General features: G+C 39.3%; 1 protein-coding gene across 21 annotated transcripts in view; it reads right to left on the minus strand.

The window, feature by feature from the left end:
• GPHN (gephyrin) overlaps positions 1-18,655 on the minus strand; it is a 234,508-nt gene that overhangs the window by 40,753 nt on the left and 175,100 nt on the right. For 11 of the 21 annotated variants that reach the window (XM_079951142.1, XM_079951123.1, XM_079951126.1 and 8 more), the window contains one exon: positions 17,455-17,496. The exons of 9 other annotated variants lie outside the window; for them this stretch is intronic. In XM_079951142.1, coding sequence (XP_079807268.1) covers positions 17,455-17,496 — 42 coding nt within the window. Of the gene's footprint in view, positions 1-792; positions 856-17,454; positions 17,497-18,655 lie in introns of all 21 variants that reach the window. One more of the 21 variants, XM_079951136.1, reaches the window with a different exon arrangement.

An 18,655-nucleotide genomic window follows, 5' to 3' on the forward strand; every position in this document is an offset into this window, starting at 1 on the left:
ATCTGAATTAATTAATAATGTAAATTTAATTAAATTATAAACCTCTTTCTTCTGTTCCACAGCAGCTTGCCCCAAACACATATATCTACACAATGAGTTGGAGGCCTACATCATTTATCACAACTCTATTTATTACAATGGAATACATTATGACAATAATGTTGCAACTTATAGTGGCTTATGGTTGTCCTTCCCTGAAAAAAAATGTTATGTTTTAAAGTAACAAAAACAAAAGAAACCCACCCGTCTCCACCAAACATTACAATTATATTTTAAATAAAATAATGATGCCACATTTTGGCCCACAGTTGGTCTCCCGTCCCAGGTTATTGGAATCAAAGTAATATAAATTCTAATAACAGAGGAAGTTGTTATATTGGATCTATCATAAAACAATTCTGGACCAAAGAGGGAAAATGGTACATGTGTGCACTGTGTGTGTGTTGGGTTCAGATTCCAAATATGTGGTATGCAAAAAATGGTGCTGTTTCTAACTGGTGGAAAAACAAATGGGCAAGATGCAAATAAAATAATTAAAACACACAGACCCAAAAGGAGAGAAGGTACAAGAACAAAATACAAACACAAGACAATCTAGAAAATGACGTATGGAAATATAAAAATGATCCATAGGGCACAGATAAGAGGGCAGATGGTAAAGACAATACTGAAGTAGTAAAAATGGAAGTCAAGAGAATCTGCAACAAAGTGTAAAAACAGAAGGAGCCCAAAACCATAGCGCAAAGCTAAGTTTGCGAATGGAAAATAGCTCCTTTGAGCAGTAATAGTTACTCTCGAGTCGTAGCCTCTATTCCTCCTGAGTTCATCTTTAAGCCCTTCCAATTTATAGTGGAGCTAGTGCATGGACAAAAACAAGAAATTTATAATGAGCAAAGTAGCTGAGACTTGTAGGTTGACTCATCTAATATTAAAAAGGCTCTCAGACTAACACTCTAGCCATGTTGAAAAGGAGGTGGCAAAAATAGGTAGCTGGTTTTAAAAGCAGTCTCTGAGAGGAATTTTCTTTTGCAAATACAAATTACTTAAATGACAAATCTGTGGGCTGTTTTGGAGGCCTCAGGATTTCAAAAGGGCTCATTCAAAATGGTTTTAAATGCCAAAAGAGACCACGTTGTTCCAATACACATGTGCCTTAATTAAGAACAGCCACAGGATTTAGGGGAACAGGAAGAACATGTGCCTTGTACTGTTCGTCTGTACTTCTGTGCATAGTATGAAATAGAACTTCTGTATCTCTACCTTTGTCCTCCTGAAGGAGGGAAAGGTTGTGTATCTTACTGCAAGGTAAGTAGCAAAAGTTCTATTTTAGAAGCTTCAGGGAAGCACGGGAACAGAAAGAAAGAAAATAATGAATTTCATGCCCCACTTGCTTATCCAAACCATCCAAAGCTACTGTGAGACTTGGTTCAAGTGTTATGCAAACTGTGAACTGGTATGGCTGCTTCCCATATCATTCTGGTAATGTTTGAAAGGAAGTGATTATGTGGACAGATTTAACTGATACTGTTACTTTCCATGATTGTGTAAACATCAGTGTGCAGACATATGTAGACTGAAATTCTCTATTTTGTGACACTGCAGGATATCTAGGCTGCAGTTCTATGCACATTTACCTGGGATTAAGCACTGTTGACTACAGAGGTCCTGGAACATGTAATTAAACAGCCAGTCTGAGCACTTAGAAAATGATGCTGTGATTACTAAGACCCAGCATGGGTTTCTTAAAAACAAGTCATGCCAACTGAATCTCATTTTTCTTCTTCTTCTCTTACAAGCTTGGTGGATCAGGGAAATGTTGTGGAGGTAGTGCATCTTGATTTCAGTAAGGCTTTAGAGATGAGATTCTTCTGGAAAATCTGGTAAAATGTGGGGTGGCTGATGTTAACTGTTAGGTGTATTTGTAGCTGGTTGAGTGACTGAACCCAAAGAGTGCTCACTCATGGTTCCTCATCGCCTTAGAAAAAGTGACAAGTAGGGTTTTGTCCTGGACCCATTGTAGTCCAACGTCTTTATAAATGACTTGGATGAAGGTGTTGAGGGGATGCTCATCAAATTGGCAGATGACACCAAACTGGGAAGGGTATCCTATTCCGCAGAAGACTGAATTGGGCTTCAAGATGACAACAGATTGGAGAACTGGGCGCCCAAACTAACAACATGAATTTCACTTAGACAGGAATAACCAGCTGCACTAATACATGATAGGGGTTGCCAGTAGTACATGTGAAAAGGATCTAGGGGGTCTTAGTAGACCATCAGCTTAACATGAGTCTGTATTGTGATGCTGCAGCAAAAAAAGCTAATGTTGTTCTAGGCTGCATCAACAGAAGTACAGTGCCCCTATCAAGGGAAGTAATGGTGCCACTCTATTCTGCCTTGGTCAGACCCCACCTGGAGTACTGTAACTAATTCTAGGCATCACAGTTCAAGAAGGATATTGATAAGCTAGAACGTGTGCAGAGGAGGGCAACCAAGGTTATCAAGGGTCTGAAAACCAAGCCATATGAGGAATGGTTGAGGGAGCTGAGTATGTTTAGCCTGGATATGTTTAGCCTGCTTTCACTGTTTTGAAGTTAAATTAGTGCACTCTTTTTATATTTGTGTTTTAAACACCGAGGAGCACTTCTTCCACAAAAATAAGCATTAAGCCACAAGTGAAATAAAACACTTAAAGCAGACAGAGAATGGTTAAAACATACTTGCTAACATAGCTACCAACTATGATAGATCAAAGTCATGAAACATTTGACAGCAATAAATGTTTTTAAAATCCATCTCATTTTTTATTGTAACATTAAAGTGCCTCAGGGATTAATGCTACAAAAGAAATTATATGAAAAATCCATGCTAAACATGAAAAATTAAATAAAAACATAACCAACTGCATCAAACCAAAACCACAGTTGAAGAAGAAAGCAGAGAGAAACTTTGAACATGTGACTATAATCTTTAGGAAAGATTCAAGAAATTACTTACCTTTTATAGATCATAACAAGATTAGCACAGGGCAGGTACAATTAAAAGCCAAGAGTCAAGGTAAAATGAATTGCTATACAATGATGAAGAGTTTCGAAGCCAACATGATAAGCTAACTCTTATGAAGAACATTTCAACTCACATTTAATACAGTACAGAGGACACGTGACATCAAAACAAATTTTTGCCACTGACAGAGAATAGTGATTTTGTTCAAGAGGAATAGTGGAAAGCTAACCCATAATCTATACAATTTATGGGGAAGCTTATAATTCATCTTCATAGAGACATGCAGTATGTGGAACCACCAGCAGAAAAGCAAATTAGTAGACATATACACACAGTGTTGACTAAGATATAGGAAAGGGTAATGGATTATCTAAGCTATAATGAAGGAAGCAAGAGAAGCAAAGCACAGCAGCAACTATGAAGTGAGAATTTTCTTTTAAATTTATGCATATTTAAGTCTGAACACAAAATATTATTCGTATAATATACCACAGGTTGTGGCTTTGCATAAATGCAGAGCTCTTATTGCCCTTCATACAATATTAAAGTTGGTGGCAAAAGAGCTATATTTTCATATAGGTACAAAGTTCTTCTGCTGATGTTTTCATTGAGCACAGAACTAAACACCCTAAAATTTATCCCTGAAATATAAGATCTTAATTACTGTTTTCTTTTGTTTAAATGCTTCACTTGAATACAACTGGTATCTATTATTTTAGCAACATTCAAGCTTCATCCAATGTTGATATTTGGGATTACGTCTCTGACAAATACAATCTATGAGGCTTTGGATGTTACTGACACAGTGCCACCAGTAGAAGGTGTTCCTTATTCAGCTGGCAAGTTGTTGTTTTGTAAAATTTTGAAGGAATTTCTACAGACATCTCTTCCCTACTTTCCAAAAATCACTTGACATTGTTTTTGTCATGTCCAAAGTAATTTGTAAGTTTGGAGACATACAAAAATACCTGAGGCATATAATAATATATCAAACACGGAGCAAGTTACTTGTAATAACAAAGATTAGTTTTGTGAACTGCAGTATAATACATTTTTATGTACCTTCAGAGATTGATAATAACTGACTGAGTGTACTATGTCAATTCAATATTAAAAGATATAAGTAGTCCCCCGTATGATTTTTCTTTAGAAACCTTTCATCTCTTAAAATGAACATTCACTTCGGTCCCATCTCTTTCATAAATGTCTTTTGTGTGTGTACCATTGTCAGGATCCCTTAATCACTGAGGACTGAATCCAGTTGTGTCCTTGCATTCACAGAAAGGCTTTTGATCCAGTTGATCCACAGTAATGGAAAAGGAGGGGAGGCAACTTTTGTGGCTTGCTCTTTTTCCTTGCAGCCCCCTGAAAATGTGGTGCAGAGGCTTGGGGGAGCCTTCCTAACAGCATGGGAGAGGTACAGGAGGCTGCAGGAGCAATTGGGGAAAATAACTTGCCGTATTGGCCCTGATATAAGCCATACTCCCCCCCCCCCCCAAATTCCGATTGTGAAAAGTTAAAGTGAGGCTTATATTTGCGACTTTACGGTATTGCTGCTGAAACAGCTGCCCACCGTGTCTCCCAAGCCTCCCCTGAGCTGCCGTAAGGAAGGGAGAATGGGTGTGTCTTATATTGTGGGTGTGTCTTATATTCAGGCCAATACAGTATCTCCTCTTCTATTACTGTATGCCTCCGCTAAATCAAAGACTCATCTGCAAATGGAAGGACTCTTGCGGAAGAGCACCATTAGAGGCATCCATGAAATCTTACAGAATTGTATGACCCTCATAATGTCCCCCCCCCTTTTTTGCCGTTCATAGTTGATTAGCTGAATAAAACCTATAATTCAGAAGAATCTGCCCTCCTACTGACAACTTGCAGGCATACGTATTGACCTGCATGTATTTTTAACATTAACTATATTACTTGATGTAGCTATTCTGCCTTAAAAATTCCCTTGAAAAGATATCAGAAAGGTTTTTTTTTAAAAAAAAATAAAATAAAAATAAAACCCTCAACACATCACTGAGGTATAATGGCACGGATATGGGATAAGTTGTACTTAAAAAACATTATTGATCTTATTTTTAAAAGGCATTAATTGCCCCCTTAAAGACTATTTGCTTGAAGCAGGACTATACCTTTCCTTCATTATATTTGTATGCTTACCAAGCTAGTAACACAGGATTGAGGCTAATTTCATTTTAGTGCTAAATCACATTGCTCCAAAGTAATCACCCACATATAATACGTTGATGGAAGAAGTGCTGTGACAGGAATACTGATTGTTTTTCAGCAGGAATATCAACTCAGGATCCATCAAAATACCAATAAAACAAACATAGAAGTTCAAACTTCTGGGTTTTTTTTTTATATCTTAAAAGTACTTTATAGGCCAAACACATTGCATTAGAATGGGCCGGAACATTGTAGATTCCAGAATATTGATGTAATACGCTTCTGGCAACTTAATACGGTGGTGAAGGAGCTAGAATGATCTATTTCTACACATTTTCAGGGACAGGCCTGTGCTTTCCTACTAATAAAGTAAGAGTCATTATAAGCACCATGTAAAAAAGATTTCAGAAAGTGAAAACGGTCAAACAAATTAATGCAAATTAATGCAGTTTCTGAGGGACGCAGGTGGCGCTGTGGGTTAAAGCCTCAGCGCCTAGGGCTTGCCGATCGAAAGGTCGGCGGTTCGAATCCCTGCGGCGGGGTGCGCTCCCGCTGCTCGGTCCCAGCGCCTGCCAACCTAGCAGTTCGAAAGCACCTCCGGGTGCAAGTAGATAAATAGGGACCGCTTACCAGCGGGAAGGTAAACGGCGTTTCCGTGTGCGGCTCTGGCTCGCCAAAGCAGCGATGTCACGCTGGCCACGTGACCCGGAAGTGTCTCCGGACAGCGCTGGCCCCTGGCCTCTTAAGTGAGATGGGCGCACAACCCCAGAGTCTGTCAAGACTGGCCCGTACGGGCAGGGGTACCTTTACCTTTACCTAATGCAGTTTCTAAAACCATGAAAGTTAACAAACACCTGCTTGATAGGTCACCTGTCAAAGTGGCCTAGGGAAGATTCACCCCTTCTGGATTCAGCCCTCTGGCTTGATCCATTTCCCCACCTCTGGTTTAGAAACTAAAATTGAATTATTGCATGCTACACAATTACTGTATTTTTCCATGTATAAGGCTATATTTTCCCCTAAATTTTTGAGGTTTAAAATAAGGGGCTGTCTTACACACAGATAGTGCATTTTCTTAATTTTGAGTCCCCCAAAATAGGGGGCGTCTTATACACGGGGGCATGTTATACACGGAAAAATACGGTATCTCCCTTTTTAGACTATAGTGGCCTCCCTTCCCTAAAAAGAAGAAGATAATTTATTGGAGGTGTATAATACTGTGCATTACTCTATCTTCTTGAACAGGAGAGGCCGACATACATTTTCTCCTTTTGTCACAACTCTAGGAGACTGACAGATATATATGTCCTACTTTCCTCCTATATCAATCATGTTCATGGAAGTGAGGCCTATTTTATTTCTCAAGCAGCTAGGGAAAGAAAATAGTAAACCATATTTCTCCTTGCTTCCATGTGCAGCCATACATCATGAATTCTTGTTTTGGTCCCATATAAAAAGTGTGTGTCCCCTGATTTCATCTAGATAGAGTTAAGTCTGAACTATCTATCAGGGAAGAAGAAGTTTTAATAGATATTGGTGATATGAAAAATGGATCCATGCTCAAAAACTTTATGTAATATTTATTTTAAAGAAGTACCGGTAAGTCCTCTTGCCATTTTGGTAAAAAGAAAGAAAAATCACCAACAATAATTGCATATTAAGATTGATGCTCCCAAATCCAGTAAGAAATAATAGGTATCTAATATAGATCTATTTAACAATTAATTTTAGATTGAAACAGTGTCAGAGAGATTGCATGTGTTTCCCCCAAATTATATTAACAGTTTACAGGCGTTATCTGGCAGTAGTCAGTGGTTGACTCATCTTAAATAAAAGCAGGCATAAAATTAATACCTCATTAATCCGAAGAAGGATCGGAATAGGGAAAAGAAACAAGATCATACAAGTGTAAGTCTACAATACAGCACAATTAAGGGATGCCATAGACTGGAGAAATCAGGAAACTGATTTCTGGGCTGATGGTGGCTAGATCTACAAAAATCCTGCTACATGAAATGAGCAAAGGTAAGGGTAGTTATATGATGTAGGTGGAGAGGGTGTCTAATAACTTGGGTTGCAAAATGGAGTATAAATTGAATATTGCATTAAGTACAGCATTGCGAGATTACACTGATAAAGTGTAAGCTTGTTTATTATTTTACAAGTTTGGCAGTTATTGTTGCTGAGTTTGGAGAAAGGTAGTAGAGCTCAGGTATTAAGAAGTTTGACTTAAAAGTGCACATGATGGGAGCTAAGAGAAGAATACTTCCATAATAAGTAGACATGATTAGCAATATAGTATAATTTCCCATTGCACAGGAAACTAAAATAAATATACAATTATAGTGTTTTTATGTTCTTCTGAAAATACCAAGCAACATTTGAATTTAGAATGCAGAGGGACATAGGCTTTTCACAGCACTGGAAAGAATAAATGAATCACCCTAGTCCAATTCCCTGATCTAAGACTGGATACTCCACCAGATCACCAACAAAGTCCTGACCAATATTTTATACACACACCTTTCCCAAAAAGTAGTAAATATCTAAGTTAGGGTGGAAATGAAAACAAAAAAGTAAGGTTGCCCATTTTAATTGTATGTACTTGGGGGGATATTTTTCATTCTTAACTTACATACTGTGCAGTAACTATGTCTAAAGTGTGGTGTCTAGAAATGGATTAACTGCTCCATTTCTCAGTTTGAAATTCAATTCACATTTCCATATCAGTTTGCGATTTTTTTCATAAAATCCTCATGATAAATTTATCAGAATTTTAGTGTTGATTTATGTCCCAAGACACTTTTGTTTGTAGTTTTGACTAATGTACAGATTTTTGCAAGAAAATTATAATGTACTTTTGTGTGCTATTCTTACCAATATATAATTTTTATTTTATCTCATAAAATTTATACAGTGCTTGATTGTAAAAAATCTCAAAGCGGTTCACAAAAAAGATAAAACTGTCAATAAGAAGAATTAACAACAATAATTTAAGGCTTCCAAAAAGTTAAAATAACAATCAACTAAAAACAGATTCAAACTCGCACCAACTTTCTAAATATCTAGGTAGGCTTGTCTACAGAAAAATGTTTTTAGCAGGGGCCGAAAGGAATAACAGTGAAGGCAACTGCCTGATATCAATAGGCAGTTTCAAAGTGTAGGTATCGCAACACATTTTTATACACCTCTTTCCCTAGTATATGTGAGTTTCAAAGGATAGCTGTGTTTCAGTTTGTGCCTTATTTTGGAAAGTGTGAATTAGGTAGATTCTTGTTGAAACTGAAACAAAATCAAATTTCTTTCCCTAGTAGTGTACTGTAAGGCAAGAACAATTGCACCCCTGGATTTGTGTTACATCTCAGCCAGGGAAGTCCTCATCAGAGGATGGTGTCATGTCAAGGTCTGCAAGATCTCAAGGACCACCTCTCGCCATATGAACCAGCCTGGATCCTGTGATCTTCATTTGAGGCCCTTCTTTGTGTGCCTCCACGAGAGGTCTAGAAGGTGGCAATACAAGAACGGGCCTTTTCTGCAGTGCCTCCCCGTATGTGGAATGCTCTCCCTAGGGAGGCTCGCCTGGTACCTTCATTACATATTTTTAGGTGCCACGCAAAACTATTTCTCTATAACCAGGCTTTGGGTTGATTAATATTCAACAGGCTTTTAAATATGTTTGCTTTTATTATGTATTTTGCATTCTCAGTTTGTATTTATATGTCGTGAACCGCCATGTGATCTTCAGGTAAAGGGTGGTATGCAAATTTAATAAATAATAGAACAACAACAATAATAAAATAATGTCCCAGAGAGGAAAGTCCTCATCAGGATAGGCTCAGAAGGGCCCAGGCTTGTCCCTCTATCTGGAGGTGAAAAGAAGAAGAGTTTGGACTTGATATCCCACCTTTCACTCCCCTTAAGGAGTCTCAAAGCTGCTAACAATCTCCTTTCCCTTCCTCCCCCATAACAGACACTCTGTGAGGTGAGTGAAGCTGAGAGACTTCAGAGAAGTGTGACTAGCCCAAGGTCACCCAGCAGCTGCATGTGGAGGAACAGGGACATGAACCTAGTTCACCGGATTATGACTCCACTGCTCTTAACCACTACCCACGCTGGCTGGGATCCTGTGATAAAGCAGAGGAGGGGTTGTCTATACTCAGGGTGAGTTCAGCCTCCATCATTGAGGCTGAATGGGTCCCACGTCCAAGGGGAAGGTGGTGTCTTAAACACCAGATGGAAACGCTAACCTCTTCTCTTGCCTGACCCTTTGTTGTGGAGCTTAAGCTTGGACCAGTCCTGGATACAGCTTTGGTCGCTTCTCCATTGGTATTGCTGCTGGCAAGTCTCCTATTTACTCAAAAGCCCAGAGAGAATGAGACAATTCTAAAATGTATTTATTGATGTCTGTTTTTCTCTTTTTAAATTTACCAAATAAGAAAATAAGGAAAAAAATGGGATTAAGGGACAGTGGAGAGTGTGTATCTCATTGGATAGTAGTGGTGGCACTCACCATTCTTCTGTTAGGAAATGCTCTATGGGGGCTGGAACAAAAAATGGGGAGTCGAGGAGGATCAGTTGGGGTGTGTGAGAAACATTTTCATATGAGGAATGTTGGAGGGTGGGAGCTTATGCCTTAAACAACTGCTCCCTCTGCTATTTTCACATAGGAAATGTGCACAAACAGTTCGTGATGTGTCATGATGGTCTGTTGTTCAAAGAAAAAAAAGTTCCACTAGGCATGTCTAAATTCTTGGGGATGCCTAAGATAGATATCTGGATCTGTTACTGACAATAAAAATGTTTGGATAGACCTGAACTCTACAATAACCAATTACTATAAAATAGAAATATTGTTTATTAATGAGCTACCCCCTCTAGTGAAACTTGCAAGGGGTCATTTCTTAATTAAGCTATTAAAACTGCAATACTTGCCATCAAACTGAGGCATGGTTCCAAGTAAACATGCCAAAGATTACATTGCATGATGACTGAATGAATTAAACGGAAAGCACAGAAAAAAGGATGACAAACTGCAAGGAGTTCTGCATAGGCTTTTAGAAAAGTAGAGGTGCCCTGTAATACAAAACTTCTTAAAACACTCAAATAACATTACTTGCAATTTGTCCCTATTAATGAAGAACTCCAAGCTGGGATATCTACGTATCCTTTCAACAAAACCTTTTCATAAGCTCACTTTACACTGTACAGATATATGCTATCCCCTGCTTTAGGCATCAACCCCAACACCAAAGAATATTTAACAGATACTTAACATGCAATGATGAAAACCTAAAGCATCAAGTAAGCTTTTCTTGATGTAGATTGGGGTGGGGTGTGGCAGTTTGTTATGAGAGGCGTACGAGTTTGAATAAAGAAATAGAAAGTAAATGGAAAACGTTATTTTCTAGCCACTTCATCTGTGTATATGCTCAAGCACACATGCGTAGGAATTCTGCATTCTGGAAGAAAACAAACTTTTCCCAAATGCTACTAAAAATCCTACTAAAGACTGATTGCAGGGTGTCTTATCTTCAGGCTTAAAAACAATCAAACAAACATAAAACTGTCAAGATGCTCTGAATTTCAAATGTGTCATATATCAGCTTTCAAGCTAGTGTGGAAGCCAGTCAACTATTTTCATATCAACCATGTCAGGTATTTCTAAAGTCATAGTGACCTGAAGACAGAATCAGGATTCAAGATGACCTAAACAGATTGGAGAACCGAGCCAAAGCTAACAAAATGAATTTCAATAGGGACAAATGGTTCTAGACTGGGAGGAGACATGATAGCCATCTTCAGATATCCGAAGGGCTGTCACATGGTTGATGAAGCAAGTCCTACCGCAGGGTAGGACCTGAACCAATGGCTTCAAGTTACAAGAAAGGAGATTCCGACTAAACATCAGAAAGAACTTTCTGGCAGTAAGAGCTGTTTGACAGTGGAATGGACTCCCTTGGGAGGTGGTAGACTCTCCTTCCTTGGAGGTTTTAAGCAGAGGTTGGAGAGTCCTGCATCACAGGGGTTGAACCAGATGACCCTTGGGGTCCCTTCCAACTCTATACTTCTGGCTTTCTAATCAATATGGAAATATCTTGATTGATTTCAAATATACTTCATGACCCCTTTTTGAAAATGACTCATTTTACTTTCAACTTCTCCAACAATATAAACTGATACCAGAAAAAAAGAAAAATAAGAACTGATTTCATGGTGTACATTTATGTTTTATTTTCAATCTGAAGGCTCTTGGTGGCTGTGAACAACATTTTATTGCTTTTTTTCAAGCCAGAAACTTTTAAAAGATGTATATAAAATACCGAATTAAAAAGTCAACTTTATTCATGATGCTCCCCCTCGTGTCTTTACCTGCCAATAGTTGATATCGTGGCACTGTGGGTTAAACCACTGAGCCTAGGACTTGCCGATCAGAAGGTCGGCGGTTTGAATCCCCGCGATGGGGTGAGCTCCCGTTGCTCGGTCCCTGCTCCTGCCAACCTAGCAGTTTGAAAGCACGTCAAAGTGCAAGTAGATAAATAGGTACCGCTCCGGCGGGAAGGTAAACGGCGTTTCTGTGCGCTGCTCTGGTTCGCCAGAAGCAGCTTAGTCATGCTGGTCACATGACCTGGAAACTGTACTCCAACTCCCTCGGCCAGTAAAGCGAGATGAGCGCCGCAACCCCAGAGTCGGTCACGACTGGACCTAATGGTCAGGGGTCCCTTTACCTTTTAGTTGATTTATTTCTTTGCATATTGTGCCTTCTTTTCTTTTGGGGTAACATAACCCACTTTTTAAATAGTAACATCCTCTATCACAACAGGCATTTTGAAATAGTGCCAAATAAAAGAGAAAGCTGTAAAATATTTGTTGTTCTTCTCCATGATAATCATTGTCTTTAAACAAATGCAAACTTTTGATATAAAAGATTATTTGTCTTGAATTTTCCTAACTTTTTAGCCTTTCAGATAGCATTATCATTTGTATAAAATAGAATAGGCTAGCTTAAAAAAACCAAATCCACTTCTACAAGCAATATATGTTCTGGTTCTAGTCTTACTGCAGGAATTTTATAAACAGTTCTTTCCTCCTTGTTCTGTGAGAGGCAACAAAGCACTGCAGGGGATATTCAGATCATTCACATTTATTTTTTCACTGTACAAAATCGTATTGGAAACTGAAGGATATTGTTACTGAAGTATATTGAAATGATATAGTTTTGGCAGATATATATTTGACTGCTGCTGTGCCTTCCGCAAGCAAACTGAAAGGCTTCCTTCATTATTTTGTTTCAGCATTTTTCAAACAAAGCACATGCAAGAAGCCAGAAAGAGATGGATAGAGTCACAGGAAAGGGAAAGCTGAAGGTGACAGTAAATGGCTGTGATACAAAGGCAGATATATATATTTAAAAAAAGGTGTGTCCACTGAAAACTATCTATGGGGAGTTTCATAAATAAGCACAGTGTGGACCATCCAGTTACATACCAATTATAGGCAACACTGTATAAAATACAGAGCTGAAGGCCAAATAATTTTATACATGAGTGCAGCTAATGTGATCTAATATTTTAAGTGAGAAAATTTTAATGAAATGTCATTAAAAAAAGAATAGATATATCTATGACCAAAAGAGCTACACTTAATTATGATTGCATGTTTAATAAAGTGTGTATTAAAAGTCTCCTTGACAAGAATTATACATAAGAGAATATTCATCAAAGGGTCAACCTTTCTCAGAGATTACTGTGTGCACACACACAGCACTGGAGGAACCAGCGCTCGTGGAGAGGAGCACTAGGCAGGGCCATGCTCGGGGCACTGGTGTGGGGGTACCTGCTTTGCACTAACCAAGTACAACATCAGCTGGCAGGGCTTCCCCCGCATGGGTGGGTAGGGCTGGGATGCCTCAGTGGGCTCCTCCACCCTTTGTGCACTGCCCCTCCAGCACACGAGTGCCTGCCCCGGGCACTGTGAGCTCACTCACGCCACTGGGAAACAAGATTTGCTTGTGCAACAAGACTCCCCCCTTCTTCATCAACCCTCCAGAGCAGATTTGGGGACGCACAGGAAGCAGAAGGGATCTCATAGTGCAAGAGGACTTCATTTCATGCATGCGTCAACTTAGTTGGTGCCCTTGGTCTTTGAAGGAAATATTGGGGCCTGCACAGAAGCCAGTGCAAGGGGTCCTGCTAACACTGTAGGGCTTCCCCCCTCTCCTCTTCTGTGCACCTCTTGTGCCTCCCCCAAATCTGCTCTGGAGGATCAGGAGAACCCCCAGAAAAAAAACAAAGGGAAAGAAGAGGGGGGCATCATTTTGCCTGGCAAGCATAAATCCTTGTGCTGATAGAACAATCAGAATAGTGTCGTGTTGAACGCTTCCCTATAGCTAGTATCTTGATAGAGGATCTTATTTCACTGAACATAAGGAACTGATAATTTATGGAAAGATCCCATAATAATACAGTGTCCTGTAACTATAATAACACTCATTCTGTTAAACCCAAGTTGTTGTTGTTTCTTGGAAATAGTTCATTGTGGTTTCTTGCAATTTAAAGCTCTCATCCTTTTAATGACATGGGTGAAATTAACTTTCAACAAGCTTTAACAGCATTGAAAGTTTGCGATGCATTTACATGATGAAACAATTCCAAGAGCATGAATATCTATCAGGATCAACTATAAAGGAAGACATGTAAAAGTGACTTTTTAAAATGCAAGAAAAAGAAGATGGAAAGGGGGGCATCTGCTAATGCAAGAATATGCATAGTTTCCCACAAACAGTGTTCACTAGAAAAACCAAAGAAACAACATACGCATCAGCAGATGTCTGTAGAGAACATACTATACTTTAATCAGTCACATAAACCCTGCAGATTAATTTGTTTAAGGAATCAACAAAATGTATTAGGTCTATGTTCAGTTCAAAGAAGACATAAAACTCATATAACCAGTTCTTTTGGAATATAGTCTTCTCAGGAGTTTCAGTTTTTCATGAAAACACATAGAGAGGTTCATTTTCCAAATGTCAGTAGTACATTCCAATTGGTGGCCTTGCACTCAGGGAATGGCTTTTGACTCAGTAGATACCTCTGGTAATGGAACAAGGGGTGAGGCAATTTTTGCTATTTTTTTCTCCCCATGCAGCCCCCCCCCCAATATGCTCCAGAGAGCTGGGGGACCCTCCAGAACAGGGTAGAAGAGGGCTACAAGGGGGAATAAGGAAAAACAAAACAAAACAAAACAAAAACCACCCCAAGCATCTTTCCCTCTTCTGTTAGCAGAAGTGTCTACTAGATCAGAAGCCCTCTTATGAGTGCAGGATTTGAAAAGTGACAGGATGAACTCAGGTCTTCTGTATATCATGCCTAATATGTGCAAGTGCTTCACAGTGGCCACCCAAATGCCGGGGGGGGGTGCAGCTATGCAGGTGATTAAGATTATGGTCTTCCTGTTTGTCTCCAGCAGCTGGTGTTCAGATAAGAACATCAACTAAAGCAACAGTTGCCACTGCTTATCATAGTGATCCTAGCTAAGTCAAGACTAAACCTGTATATGCCTTCCCCATGTATAAACAAGGAAAAAATGTTTTCAACTTCTAATATTTACTTTGGGTCCTAGTAAGGGGCAGGAAAAAATGAAGCTCAGGGTGAATTGGCTCAGGGTTGTTATAGGGATTAAAAAGCTGACTTGATAATATCAGAGCTTGCCAAAATATTGAGTAGTCTCATTAGTCCATATCCCATTCCATCAACCCAAGTAATAAGGCTAAGTTTATGTAACTGCTTGTTTGGAACTGACAGAGAAACTTGACAATAAACATCTGACCTACTTAAGAAACAAACAAAGCAAGCCTAGTTGGGGTGGGGATGGGGTGGGGGAGATAGAACCTTGTTCTACAAGTTCTCCTATCGTCTTATTTGGAAGATAAAGGTATTAATGGCTTCTGTGCTTTTAATATAGAGTGACTGCATGTATTGTGGGGGGGAAGGAAAGCCACATGTATTTAAAGTTCAGGAAAGCTGTGGTAAAAAAACTGCCCTAATTCTAGCCCTTTCAGTTGTACAATATAATGAAACAAACACTGAATATCTGATGTCACTTTAGTATATTTTTTAATGCGCACAGCAGTTCACATGGTTGGACAGGAGAGTTTCAGCACTACAGTGACTGGTCCTCTCATGTTAGTGCTGGGATTAGGCTATAAAACTCTGTAGCAGAACAGGGCAGATATATTGGTGCTTTCTTCATACACGAAACAGTTGCTGTTTGTCAGGGGCATTCAGCTATTATGTGCACAATGTCCCGGGAACCCTTGAGTTGGTGCAACATCACACCTCTTAGTGAGCTAAGGGATTTTTAAAAAAAGAGCTTAGCATCATTTTCCAGGTACTGAACGCAGTTGCAGGGCTGCAAACTACAATCTGCATCATTTCTCTTGATAAAACTGACCTATCTCCAGACCGCATGGGCTAGAGATAACCATTGACTTCTATGGAAGAAAAGTAAATCCCGCCAGCTATATTGGCTACACTGGTAGATACTTAGCAAGCATTTGTAATTATATCTAGCATGATCCATTCCTTCCCATATATAAAGAGTTCTTCTAACTTTAAAAGGAGACCTCATCCAACTTAATAGGGATGCTGCCACTCTGCTGACTGTACTGCAACAGACCTGCCTATTCCTTATAATGCGAGTTCCTTCAACACCTTACTTAGTTCTTCAGTAATCTGATCTTCTCCAGACCTCTGGTGTGCAGCCTACTTCCACAAAGAGCATGAATAAGTGAACATGAGTATATGTACAGAGCAGGTCAGTGGATAACTAAGGTATGGGAAGGTCTCGTTTATTGGGAAGTAGCCACATGTGTTGCCTACCACAGCAGCACCACACCTGGCTAGAGGTGGGAAGGAAGGGCTGAAAACAATGCCTATGGGGAGTTCTTCTGTGTCTGCCTGTGGAAAGTCTCTGTAAGCACAGGAGGGAGGCTGGCTGTATGCATTTTCTATATAACAGTTATGTTCTGATGTTTGAATAGCAAAGGATGCATAGTAATTTGTTAGTAGACATCTGCATAGGATAGAACAGGGGTTGCAATCTTTTTTGGGCCAGTGGGCACACTGGCAGTTTTGAGAATGTGCTGTAGGCACCAGTCACAAAATGGCGGCTGTGGGGTGTGCGGCATAAGACAAAATGGTTGCAACATCTAAAAGAGCAGAAATCACGAAATAATGCAGGCATGTCCCCTCCGCCTCCCCAAAATGGAAAAAAAGGCACCTAAACCAGCCGAACGCTCACAGAGAAGCTCTTTGCACCTTTCATCTGCTCAGGACAGAAGGAAGGGCGAGTGTCCAGTTTTGCCATCTAATAAAATGTGGGCATGTTTAAGAGACGTGTTCAAGGGAGGAGAGGCTGAGCTAGTAGTGCAGATGGGAACTGAGCAGGAAAAGCAAACAATCATGCATTGGGAATCTTTGAGGGGATATTTACGGAGACTTTCCATGGGAACCACAGGAGGCATTAGTACAACACAGAGGTGCTGCATTGGCAGTCTCTGGGATAGATATTACACCTAAAAATATATTACAGTGCTTTCTTAAAGGAACAGTTACTACATCATAAATCCTGTTTCAAAGAGATTTATCAGATGTATTTGATTTGTGTTTCTGAATATTTCTCATTATAGAGAAACTTTGTCCAATATTTGCAAGCATTCTATTTCAAAAAAAGAAGAATTAAGGGAAAGCATTGTTGGATGAAACAACAAGCAATTCTACCACTATCCCTGAAAACACAGGGACAGTTTGTGTGCATATGCTTTTAATGTGACTATATTCAGTATTAAATCTGTATATCCTCAAAGTAATTCATATATAAAAAGGTAACTATTAATCTGAAGGAACTTTTTAATTTCTGGATGGCCTTGTTATCATCAGAGTTCATGAACTTGTGGAAGGAACATTTTTAAAAAGCTGTAGAGCATGTTATATTTATGTGTAGTAATTACACAGCATAATCATAGATTATCAAATGTGTCTCCCATTAAAGGTATAGTGCTATGCAGTAAGTGTTGGCATTTACACCAGGGTGATTTCAAACTCCTATGGTGGTATTAAACCATGCTGGACATGGTTGCAGGTTATCATGCAGAACCAATCGCACAAACTGATTTTTCCTCACTTGTGTATGGTGCAAGACCAAATAAAATAAAATAAAATAAAGGGTGATGAGTGACAATTTTGACTGTGACAGATCACGTGCAAAATATACCTCAGAAACACTATAGGTGGATGAGCACGAAGGGAGCCGAGCCTGGTTGTGCAGTGGGGAAAAGAAAACATTGTTAAAAAAGAAATGATGGCACAGTAGGTCTTAGAAGGTTTTCTGTTTAGGTGGTTCCAGCACTGAGACATTAGCAGGGGGTTCATTTCATTCCCAAAACCAAATTTTTCATACACATTTTTTTAATAGATTAGGCCATTTAAGGTGGAAACTCTAAAATACAAGTACTTTAAAACTGAACTTACATCTTACTTTATTTCCTAATAAGAAGCACCCTCTGGGATGGCTGATTATCTTGATTTCAGAAATCCATAATTGTCAACTTTAAAAAAAGCTATATACATACAAAAGAACTTGAAGATTTATATGGGCAAATACTCCAGGTTTACTATTATTTAAATTCTACAGCCTGATCATAAGCATATTTACACAAGAGTAAATTTAATTGATTTGGGGAATCTGTTTTTGGATTGTAGCCTTAATGTATACATGATCTACCCCACAGGTTCCCTATCCCCAGTTTAAGGGGATCAGTTGATTGAGACAGTCTTAACTGGCAAGGGAAAATGTTCATCTGTGGGAATGTGTGCTAAGGACATACTAAACTTATTGCTGGAGTGGGAATTGGGAGGCATGGTGGCACTGATCCATTCTGGAGTGGCCAGGCTTGCCATATGTCAGGAAAATTCCTGATATGTCCTGGTTTTCAGGTGTAAAAATGGCATGGGGGAATTTTGCCAAACTGGCAAAACGTCAGGGAAAACCAGGATGTATGGCAACGCGATGGAAAAAGCAGTGGAAAAACTAAAAACCACTATTCTTGCATTCTGTTTCTCCCCAAAAGCTCTACAATTTTGTGGGTGTCAGGAATTTTCCTTTTTGAAATATGGCAAGCCTAGGAGTGGCAGGTCCAGAAGTGGCATTGTGAGACTAAGGTTCTACTCCATACTACAGGAGAACTGTGATGAAAATCTCCCTTTCACTTTAGGGTATAATTTGTACCTCATGAAATTGCAAGGTGTGTATGTGTCTGTCAGTTTTGCAAGGAAGGGTAGATTCAAAATATTTATGGGGGTAAGAGGCTTTGCAGTATTTGAGGCAGCAGTTATTTTCTTAAGCTTTTCTTCCTTAAACAGAAAAAGAATGTCCTTGCTTGAAGTGGCAACACAGCTCCAATCATCAGCCCACT

This window comes from Podarcis cretensis (genome assembly GCF_951804945.1).
Source record: "Podarcis cretensis genome assembly, chromosome: 1".
In the NCBI taxonomy this organism is placed as follows: domain Eukaryota; kingdom Metazoa; phylum Chordata; class Lepidosauria; order Squamata; family Lacertidae; genus Podarcis; species Podarcis cretensis.